The following is a 12,220-nucleotide window of genomic DNA, read 5'->3' as shown; positions in this document are numbered from 1 at the left end:
CGCTCTTCTTGGATACTATTCACAACATTGTCTTGTTGAGCATTAAAATTTTCAACCAGTTGACTCACTTGAACTTTCAAATTGTGAATAGTTTCCTCTTGCCTTTCTATCTGTAGCTGTCTTTTACTATTTTGTTCCACAAGACACTTTAATATATCCTTGATCTCTTTCAGGTCATCATCCCTGGGTTCTTTGTTCCTATTAACTTCACAAGAAAAAGAAGAACAATCAAAGTAAGGGATTGGGGAAGATAAGAAATATAAGCACAATCATAAAAATGACCATCTTGACCACCACACATATCACACACATTCCACACATAAGATTGAGGTGGTGCACCTATCTCGCTCTCGAAATATTTTGATAGTTTTTCCATGGGTGGATTCCTCCACAATAAGCATTAGGAAGATCAATAGTAGTACTACCAACATCAAAAATCTCAAAATTCCACGATGCCATGTTTCTCAAATTAACAAGTAAAACTAAAATTTTAAAAAAAAATCAAATACAAAAAAAAAGGTTCAAACTTGAAACCAAGCAATATTTACACATACAGCTATACTGTTAGTTCCCCGGCAATGGCGCCAAAATTTGATCGCCCAACTATGCCATATAAAAAGGACTAAGCAATCATTGCAAATATAATTCGGTTTACGAGTCCAGAGTTGAATCCCACATAGAACTAAGGCTTAGCTACAGTTGTTGACTATCACTAAGCAGATAAGCTCGAACAATTCCTAAGTTATAAATATTAATATTCTTATATATAATTAACTAAATAATTAAAGTAGTAGATTAACAACTAAAGATACTATGGGTTGGAGAAACGATTAAGGAGGTTTAGAGTTATGATTTCCCCAATTTCCGAAATCCTTTCTGCTACGTCTTCTATAAGTTTGCCTAAGTATTATCTACCGATCATGAGCGCTCTGAGTGTCGTAATTCTCTCCCGAGTAACTACCACAATTTACTAGACATATTCTTCCGAACTACGCTAGCTGGCACTAAGTTACGGCTCACTCGGATCGCACCAAGATTTTGTTATTCCTAATCCTACCTTTAAACCCTCCGTATTGATCCCTCATATACATTAGGAGTGATGTTGTTCAACAACTACCTAAATATGCACTCTCTTCTGGATAATACACACTAAATAGGCACAGTCAATTGAGAGCTCTTCAACCAACCCCAATATAAACGTAGTTGAACAAATAGAGAAAAAGTTACAACAAATCTATATTAATGTAACAGGAAAGTCATCCTCCAATAGGTTCCATCAAAATCGTAGATAACAAATTAGCTATTCATAATAGTATGCATAACTAAAATCCTAGAATTCATAACCAATAATGGAAATAGGAAGAATGAAGTGGAAAAACTAGTAGAAGAATTCTCCGCCTTGCTCCTAGTGTGTTCTTGCCTCCTTAGGCCGAAACCCCAATCTCCACGGCGGTTCCGTGCTCTCCCTAGGTCTAAAGCATGTCAAAAGTCCAAAAAATAATATTTTTCCGTGTATATATACCAAGTAGGGTCGGGCGTAGCCGAAAATACCTTCTCCCACGCGAAATAGGACAATCACTCTGTAACATTTGCACTACCGCGCCGCATAGGGGGAGCGCTATGCGAGGCGGTAGTGGAGAAGTTCAAAGAGCTGATTCTGACGGGCTGTAGAAAATTTCCACAGGCGCTCCGCGCTGTTCCACGTGCCACGGTAGTAAGAATTCGGTAAAATGTAAAAGATGAAAGTTATAGCTATTATAAGTAGCTTTCCAACAATATATTGTGGAGCCCAAATGGAGTTCTGAGTGAAATGTTATGTTTATTTTACTAGACAATGCGCCATATGCCCGCTCGATTCTTCGTTTCGTTCTTAACTATCATCCGTTGATCCCTGAACACGATCCCGTCTTAATTCCTTAGGCTTTTACTCATACATCAAAGCTCTAATTCACTTGAATTTATTCCATAATATCTACATAGCTCGGAATCACTCCTACAAGGCATAAATACACAATTTAGTGCAAAACACTAACGATTAAAGTTCAAACTCAATTAAAGTGCAGTAAATTAGATTGTATTAATCGACTAAAATACGTAATTATATCCTATCATCAACCATCTCTTAATTTTTCTTCTCTATTTTTTTTATTTGCTTAAGCCGGTTGTGCGTAAAATATTGTTTCAGAAAATAAGTCATGTGTCTAGTATTTGTTTGCTAGAAAATAAGAGGATATTTTCCTCCAAAGAGGGGAAAATTTACTTCCCTAACCTATAAGCGGAAGTCATTTTTCTTCATGTATTTTAACTTTTAACTTCATATCATCGTTATGTTCCAAATAAAATGTGATCATTACAATCAATCTTTAAGATTTTTATATCTAATAAACTAAATAATTAAAGTAGTACATTAACAATTAAAGATACTACGGGCTGAGAAAAGATTAAGGAGGTCTAGAGTTATGATTTCCCCAATTGTTGGAAATCTTCCCGCTACGTTTTATGTAATTTTGCCTAAGTATTCTCTATCGATCATGAGCACTCTGAGTATTGTAATTCTCTCCCGAGTAACTACCATAATTTATTAGACATATTCTTCCGAATTACGCTAGCTGTCACTAAGTTACGGCTCACCCGGATCGCACCAAAGTTTCGTTATTCCTAATCCCACCTTTAAACCCTCCGTATTGATCCCTCATATACGTAAGGAATGATAACTACCTAAATATGCACTCTCTTCTGAGTAATACACACTAAATAGGCACAGTCGATTGAGAGCTCTTCAACCAACCACAATATAAACGTAGTTGAACAAATAGAGAAAAAGCTACAACAAATCTATATTAATGTAACAGGAAAGTCATCCTCCAATAAGTTCCATCAAAACTCTAGATAACAAATTAGCTATTCATAATAGTTTGCATAACTACAATCCTAGAATTCAAAATCAATAATGGAAATAGGAAGAAGGAAGTGAAAAAACTCGTAGAAGAATTCTCTGCCTTGCTCCTAGTGTGTTCTTGCCTCCTTAGGTCGAATCCCTGATCTCCACGGCGGCTCCGTGCTCTCCCTATGTCTAAAGCGTGTCAAAAGTCCCAAAAATAATATTTTTTCGTGTATATATACCAAGTAGGGTCGGGCCCAGACGAAAACATCTTCTCCCCCGCGAAATATAACAATCACTATGTAACATTTGCACTACCACACTGCATTGGGCGACGCGCCATCCGGGGTGATAGTGGGGAAGTTCAGAGAGCTGATTCTGACAGGTTGCAAGAAATTTCCACAGGCGCAGCGTGCTCCGTGCCGCTCCACGCGCCGCGGTATTGTGAACTTGGAAAAACGTAACACATAAAAATTGTATCCCTTTTAAATAGGTTTACAACAATATATTGTGGAGCATAAACGGAATTTTGAGCGAAAAGTTATGTGCATTTTACTAGATAATACGCCGTATGCCCGCTCGATTCTTCGTTTTGTTCTTAAATATCATCCGTTGATCCCCGAACGCGATCACAACGTAATTCCTTCGTCTTTTACTCAGACTTCAAAGCTCCAAATCACTTGAATTCATTCCATAATATCTACATAACTCGGAATCACTCCTACATGGCATAAAATACAAACTTTAGTGCAAAACACTAGCGATTAAAGCTCAAACTCAATTAAAGTGCAGTAAACTAAAGTGTAATAAGCGATTAAAATACGTAATTATAGCCTATCATCAACCATCTCTTAATAATTCTTTTTTATTTTTTATTTGCTTAAGCCGGCTGTGCGTAAAATATTGTTTCAGAAAATAAGTCACGTGTCTAGTGTTTGTTTTCTAGAAAATAAGAGGATATTTTCCTCCAACCGGGAGGGGGGGGGGAGTTACTTCCCTAACCTATAAGCTGAAGTCATTTTTCTTCATAATTAGCATTTTAACTTTAAACTTCATATCATCGTTACGTTCCAAATAAAAGTCATTATAATCAATATTTAATACTCAAAAATTTCATAAAAACCGTATCCAATTTGCTAATATTATCATCGATATTCCTAAAAATAACTTTTTAAAACTTTTGTTTTTAGCGAAGATGCTTGGGTCAAAAACTGCTTTATTATTCAGTTTTTTAACTTTCTCTCTCTAGAATGAAATTTCCTCTCAACTAATGTTGAACATGGGAAGGAAATTGAAGGCTGGAGTGAGAGGGCAAAGCAATCAAATGACAAATCCAAATCCAAATCATGGAGGAAAAGGTGTTCCGAGGATAGAAGATTCGAAGAAAGCAAGATATTTGAATGCAATTACTGGAATAGTACCATTAGACTTGGAGCGAGTGTCAGCTATGTCAACACCAATTACAACACCAGTGAAGACACAGTCTGAAAATGTGTAGGGGAGTGATGCATGTAGACGATCGTGGGCTGATAAGGTGGAGGAGGAAGCAATTTCACTCGATTCACAAAGCGAGACACAAGCTCAAGGATCTAGAACATCGTGGAGTAAAATTGTAGCTACTGTTCCATTGGAGAAAGGTGAGGACTTGAAACGAGAATCACCTATTAACAGTAATGTGAAAATAACACTAGAAGACATTCATGAGGAGGTAGAATATTGGAAAACTGGAGTTGTATGCTATGTGTTGGGATCTAATCCACCACAAAATGTCATGGAAGGGTATTTTAATAGAATTGGGGTAAAGCTGGGTATTGATATAGTTGCACAAGTTCAAAGAGGTGTGTTCCTGGTCAGATTCCATACAGCTGAAAGCAGATCTAACGTAGTATAAGAAGGAGTCCAGATGTTTGATAGAAAGCTAGTAATAATCAAATTATGGCAGCCAGATATAGAAATAAAGAAGGAGATAACGGATAATATAACAGTGTGGATTAGACTACCAGGACTGAATGTGAAGTATTGGGGAAAACAGACATTAGCAAAAATTGCAGGACTGGTAGGGAATCCTTTGAAAGCAGATAAAGCCATTACTATGAAGGAGAGAATGACATATTCTAGAGTGTTGGTGGAAGTACCAATCAATAAGGTATTCCCAAAATCGGTAATGTTTGAAAATGAGCATGGACACCTTGTGGAACAAGAGGTGGATTTTGAATAGAAGCCAATATTATATACTAAATGCAAAAATTATGGGCATGAGCTGAAGGAATGCAGGAAATATATAAGGGAAGAGATAAGTAGTAAAGCACAAGAAAGGTGAACAAACAGAAATCGGTAAAGAAGTTGACAAGGAAACAGGCATAGAAGAGAAGTTCCAACAAAGGGCAGGGAAACAAGTGATGGGGAAACAAATACAGGATAACTTCTACTACAGGAGAGGTAATGCAAGGAAAGGGATAGTGATTAGAGAACATCAAATTATTACTGGAAACTCATTTTCAGCTTTAGTTGAACAGAGCAACAGAAATGAGGGAATAGCTAAACCTTCCTGCCATGGAGGAGGTGAAGCTGAGGGGGGCCCTGGACATGGGAAGGGTGGGGGAAACCCCAACCCTAATGGATAGCATTGGGTTTTGGAATGCTAGAGGCCTAAACAAGCCAGATAAATAGAAAGAAATGAACATGTTTATCCACAACTTGAGAGTTGACTTGTTTGGGTTTCTGGAAACAATGATAAAAAGAGCTAAGGTACAAAAAGCTTCTTTTTATCTTTGTCATGGTTGGTCGTTTATAACAAATCTAGACAAACATCCGGGAGGTAGGATTTGGATGTTGTGGAAACCTCAATTATATGAGGTTGACATAAAAAAAGTTACTGAACAAATGATTTATAGCACAGTAAAGCATAGGGAGAATGGACAGAGTCTTAATGTTACTCTTGTATAAGGCTTTAATGAACAAGCATCTAGGAGGAAACTATGGGATGACACCAATCAGATAGGGTCAAAATGGATGTACCATGGGATGTGATGGGAGACTTTAGTTGTGTTCTTAATAGGGAGGAAAGAATTGGAAGTAAAGTAACTATGGCTGAAACTAGAGATTTTAGACAATGTATAGAAGTGTGTGGTCTGAAGGAGCTTAGATCCTCAGGAGCTTTCTTCACATGGAACAACAAACAAGGAGGAGACAGTCGAGTGTACAGCAGGATAGATCGAGTGCTGGTTCATACTAAATGGGTGACTGACTTACCTGCAGCAAAGGTGCACTTCATGATTGAGGGCATCTATGATAACTACCCACCAATCATAAACTAAGAAGGAGGGAATGCAGGAGGAAAAGGCAATTCAAATACTTCAACATGTGGAGTGTGATACCAGAATTTCAAACAAGAGTACAAGAAGTATGGGAGAAGAAGATACAAGGCACACAGATGTACAAATTGGTAGGAAAGCTGAACAGAACCAAAAGTGTACTAGAAAGATTGAACAAGGAGAGATTTTTAGATGTAGAAAAAAGAGCTGAAACAGCAATGGTAAACTTGACAGAATGCCAAGAAAAGATCCAAAACGATCCTAGAAATGTTGAATCAATTGAAGAGAAAATCAAATTGATGAAAGAAAGCATCAAATGAGGCAGGGGGATCAAAATACAAAATACTTCCATAGTGTGATAAAAGCCAGAAGGAATGCTAACAGGATTTTCTCTATAAAAGATGTTGAAGGGAAGGAGACAATAGATGTTGAAGGGATAGCAGATGCATTTATAAAATTCTACAAGAAGTTGTTGGGGGAAAGCAAAGGAGACAGACAACATGTGTGCAACAATCTAGTAAGGAAAGGACCAGTGGTTCAACCGGAACAAAGAGAACAACTGGAAGCTCCAGTTACAGACAAGGAAATCAAGGCAGCTTTGTGGTCAATTATAGGAGACAAATCCCTAGGACCTGATGGCTATGGATCTCAATTCTTTAAGGATTGTTGGCCAGTGGTAAAACAAGATGTCATTGGAAGTGTAATGGAGTACTTTGACACTACAAAAATGTTCAGGATTATTAACAGAACCACTCTAACTCTTATCCCAAAGAATAACCATGCAGCTGAAGTAGGGGACTATAAACCTATTGCATGTTTCAATTCTGTCTATAAGATAATATCAAAGGTGTTGTGTAACAGGCTAAAAGGTGTATTGCCTTCAATAATAGCAGAGAACCAAAGTGCATTTGTGGAAGGCAGAAGTATAGTTCAAAATATCCTGATATGTCATGATCTGGTAAAATTGTAAACAAGAAGAAATTAACAAGCAGTTGTTTGATTAAAATTGATCTAAAAAAAGCATATGACTCTGTGGAGTGGGGATTTGTAGAAGAAATGTTATATGCATTGAACTTTCCTTCCAAATTCATCAAATGGACTATGGTATGCATCTCAATAACCCAATACTCGATTGCTTTAAATGAAGGACTATATGGATGTATTGAGGGGAGAAGGGGATTACGATAGGGAGACCCTATATCACCTCTTCTTTTTGTGATATGTATGGAATGCTTCATAAGAATTATGCAATGGGTAGCTACATTAGATAGATTTGCATTTCACACAAAATGCAAAAGTTTGAAGTTAAATCATCTAAGCTTCGCAGATGATGTTTTGATGTTCTATAAAGGTGAGTATTGAAGTATAATGCTTATGATGAGAGGTTTGCAAACTTTATCTAATACATCTGGGTTGAGTACTAATGGTGGAAAGTCTAATGTATATAGTGCAAACATGGATAGATAATGTTTACAAGGTATATGTGAAATAACGGGGTACAAACAGGGGACGCTATCATTCAAATACTTAGGGGTGCCAATAGCTTCAAGGAAACTGAAAGCATGAGATTGTGAAGTGCTGGTTGACAAACTCAGTACAAGAATCCATTCATGGAGATCAAAAAACTTGTAATATGCAGGAAGGGTCCAATTGATCAGCTCTGTTCTGATAAATATACATTCATACTAGGCAGCAATATTCATCCTACCAAAGAAGGTACTTAAAGACATTACGGCAATATGTAGGAACTACTTATCGGCTGGGAAAGGCACGTTTAATAAAGTGCCATTGGTTGCATGAGACCTTGTTTGTAGACCAAAAAGAGAAGGAGGGCTGGGAATTATGGAGTGCTTAATATGGAATGAAGCTGTTGTAGCTAAGTATGTATGGCACATCGCAAATAAAGAAGACACTATGTGGGTTAAATGTATTAACCATATCTATATGAAAGGAGATAACTGGTGGCAATATAATCCCCCACAAGACAGCTGCTGGTACTGGAGGAGAATATATTCTATACGTGATACATATGCAGCAGGTTATATAGAAAATGAAAGGCAAACAAGGACAGAAAAATACACAATTAAGAGTGGCTACCACTAGAGAAGAGGAAGGCTAGAATAATGGGCTTGGAGCAGAGGGGTGTGGAACAAAATGAATACTCCTAAATACAGCTTCATCTGCTGGCTTGCAATGCAAAGGAAACTGCTAACAAAAGACAGAACATTGAGAATGAAAATTACTGAGGACAGTGAGTGTATGCTATGTGAAGGAAAAACATAATCAATTGACCACCTATTCTTTTAATGCATATTCTCTAAGATGTGCTTAGCTGAAGTGCTCAAATGGCTTGGTATGAACATTAAGAACACAGAGGTGACAGGGATATGGAGAAGGATGACAAGAATAGCAAAAGGGAACATAGAAAGATCATTCACACAGGCAGTGCTGGCAGCAGTCATCTATCACATATGGAAAGTCAAAAATGAAGCAATTTGGATGAAAAAAGTGCCAAGACCACAAGCTATACTGGAGCAGATACATATAGATGTTTGGAAGCTGTACAGAAGAAGAAAAAGATCAAAAAAGAGATAAGCTGGATCGAGAAACAAAATAGATAGATAGATACGGAATATATAGAAACATATAGATAGATTGGAATATAACTAAGGTATAAAAATGACAGAGGAAGGAATGGTGAGAAATATGTATGTTTGGTTTGGGATGATTGAATAAAGATTTATTTTCCACCAAAAGAACTTTTGTTTTCACCAAGTAAGTACCGGAAAAATATTTTTCAAAAGCATAGTTTTTATAATAAATATTGAATTTCTATTATACCAAATACACCCAAGCTAATGTGTTGGAGAATATGCCGCTGAGCAAGGGATTGCCAATCCCAAAAAGGAAGCACCTTTGCTCACCTAATTGGATGAATGAAAAAGCTGTAGTTCTTTTATTTGAGTTTTGGTTCATTTCTCATTTGGACGATTAATAGTGTTTTCCACCAACTGAAATAATTGAGAATGATTCCATCCAGTATCTCTCTATTGCATGTTTCTTTCGTTTAGCTTACACGTTGAAGGGATTTATATATTCCAATTTCCACGTATTTTAATCTCCAGAAAAGGAGGATTTTTCTACAACAAAAATCGTTATACACATGGTCTTTTTCTGATCTCCTAAAAATAAGGTATGCTTAATTTAATTTATTGATGTAAAAAATGAGCATAAATATCTAATACCCATTAAACTGTGCAAATCAGAAATTTCTCGAATATTCGACTTTGTTGGAAATTAAATCAAGATTAATTACGAATCATAAACTGTCTAGGATTTGGTATGTGCTAGTTATTTAATTCATGTCTAATTAGGTTTTGTTGTCAATGTTATGTAGGAATATGTTGCTAGTTTCTAGTCAAATTTGATTTTGTCGTATTATAAACGCGGATTACTATAGATTTTCTTAGGTTGAGAGGTAGCTATGATGTGGACCAGAGGCACATTTAGGATTTAAGTTCTGTAGGTTCAATTTTTTTTCTTTAAAGTATTTAGCCTTAAACGCATTATATTTTTAAAAAAGGTGGGGGATCATATTTACTATTTATTGTTATTTTACTGGATTTTTACACATAAATTTATACTCCACATTGAAGGCTAGATTCAGATGAATCCGATAAATGAACGCTACATCCGCCGCTAATATAGAATGATTCAACAGTTTATGAGTAAATAAAAAAGCCTCGTGCTATATTCTTTCTCTTGTTTGATAAATTCCTTTCTATGTCGCTTTTGCTGCCTAAATTGTTTGGGGTATTTTTATTCCTTCGGACTTTGTTTTGGCTACAAAAGTAGGCACTGAAATTGATTCAAAGAGAATTCTTGAACAAATAACAAAAAGAAAATCTCTATGCATGGGTTTTACTTTTATAGTGCCCAAACCCCAAAACCCTAACATGCATGGTTCATCGAATAGTTCCATGCAAGTAGGTACTAAAATATAAATCAATATATATAAATAAATAAAAATAATTAGCCTAACACCATTAGTTCTTCCACTCAAACTCAATCCTCTTCCCTACAAAAACCCTAAGGTGCCAAGAGTTTTCCGTACCCAGCGCTCAAAGAACTAAGAGTATTATTTCTTACTGTTCTCTCTATCACTTCATCACCATCTCTCCAAACAACAGAAATGGCCGGAAAGATTGCCTGTTTTTTGGTTTTGTGCATAGTGGCAGCTGCGCACAGCGTAGAAGCCCTAACTTGCACTGAGGTTGACGCATACCTCAAAGATTGTGTACCTTTCCTTACAAAAACTGGGCTTCTGGGAACCTGTTGCGATGGCGTCAAGAAATTAGAGGCCGTTGCCACCACCACAACTGACCGTCAAACTGCATGCACTTGCCTAAAAGCTGCTGGTGAAACTATCATTGGACTTGATTGGAGTAGAGTTGGTGATCTTCCAAGTGCCTGTGGTGTCAATCTTCCATACACTGTCAGTGCTGACATTGACTGTTCCAAGTAATTCACCTTCTTTCCCTCTCTGTAGACACATCAATTATTGCTTCTAATAGTAGCATGTTGGTCGTGCCATTAAAATCAATTTATTTTGAAAAATGTTTTATCAAAATTGCTTTTCAAAAAAGTAACTTTTAGTGAAAAACAGTCAAGTGTTTGATTAATCAATTCAAAAAATATTTTTGAACAATTAGTGTTTGGGCAAACTTCTAAAAATTACTTCTAAGTGTATTTTTCTTAAAAATGCTTTTCAGAAAAAAATATTTATGAGATAAAAATTATTTTTTTCTATTTCTCGAAAACTGCTTGTACTTCTACTCATAAAGTACTTTTATATATACTTCTAAAATCTTTACAAACATCTTAACTTTGAAAAACAGTAGTTTTGGCCAAATGAAGCACGGCCAAATAGGCTATAAATCTCTCCATTGAATAGCCAAATGAGACGAAATATGAGATGGATGATTAAATTTTCTTACTAGTTCCTGCGTTTTTTTTTACTAATATAAATTGAAGATCATACAATAAATATATGTACTTATTTAAACAGCATCAATTTTATAGTTAATAATGCCAAAGATGCGGTTTGCTTATTGTCTTACATGTGAACGAAGGGTTTCTTTATCTTGGGTCTTAATAGCCTGTTTGGCCAAGTTTTTTTTTTTTTTTTTGGCCAAAATTGGTTTTTTTGGTAAAACAATATTTTTTTTTTAATGGAAGTTTGTATATTGATTTGCATTTCTTTGATTTTGTGATGCAGGATCGAGTAAGGAGGAGGAACAATCTGAGTTTACAACCGCACAATTTGGTAGTATGCAATAATGAGGAGAAGAAGAATAAGAGATGGGATTGTCTGCTTTGATCTTATTTACTTATGGATCCGTTTGTATTTCGTCCCTTTTGTTTTCTTTTTTCCTCTTTGTGTGTGTCCTTTTTTGAGTCCTAAACGAGTGTAATAAATAAGCGGTTGTATTACTATTCCATCTTGATAGAACATCTTTCATGTTTAATTACTAGGTCATTGTCTCCCAATTATATTTCTTCTTTATTATTTTTCTCACACATGTTTTTTCCTCACAATTTCTCATTTTTATTATCACGACCTAAAATCCAACTAGTTGTGATGGCATCTAACCCAACTCACTAGGTAAGTCAATTAACAACTATCCAATTTGATGAGATTGATTAAAAGAAGAAATGACAATCCAACTGCTTTTATATAAGAATTTCCCAAGGATTGATAGTACAAATCATGAGCTTCTAAAATTTAGATTTTTACGAGACTGAACTGAAATAATTACAACATTTGTTTGAAATGTAAATAAACAGAATTCGAATCTAACGCTACCAAGCACAAGATAGCCATAACTGGAACGCAGATACATCTTCAGATCTAGCTCCCGTCGTACGCAGCACATCAACATCCAATAGCTGCACGCAAGGTGCAGAAGTGTAGTATGAGTACAACCGACCCCATGTACTCAATAAGTAACAAACCTAACCTTAA

The 12,220-nt window shown here is 36.1% G+C and overlaps 1 protein-coding gene across 1 annotated transcript; it reads left to right on the top strand.

The window, feature by feature from the left end:
• The first annotated feature begins 10,145 nt into the window (after window positions 1-10,145).
• LOC107763301 (non-specific lipid-transfer protein 1-like) lies at window positions 10,146-11,726 on the top strand. The gene is made up of 2 exons (XM_016581779.2): window positions 10,146-10,716; window positions 11,474-11,726. Exons 1-2 carry the CDS (start codon window positions 10,388-10,390, stop codon window positions 11,481-11,483), a joined length of 339 nt encoding a protein of 112 aa, XP_016437265.1. The 5' UTR covers window positions 10,146-10,387; the 3' UTR covers window positions 11,484-11,726.
• The last annotated feature ends 494 nt before the right edge of the window (window positions 11,727-12,220 follow it).

The sequence above is a fragment of the Nicotiana tabacum genome, chromosome 10 (genome assembly GCF_000715075.1).
Source record: "Nicotiana tabacum cultivar K326 chromosome 10, ASM71507v2, whole genome shotgun sequence".
NCBI classification, from domain to species: Eukaryota; Viridiplantae; Streptophyta; class Magnoliopsida; order Solanales; family Solanaceae; genus Nicotiana; species Nicotiana tabacum.
This window is presented reverse-complemented; position numbering and strand designations above follow the sequence as displayed.

Bases quoted from the DNA above. Each gene is read 5' to 3' on its own strand.
- LOC107763301 (XM_016581779.2), top strand. From the start codon at position 10,388: ATGGCCGGAAAGATTGCCTGTTTTTTGGTTTTGTGCATAGTGGCAGCT.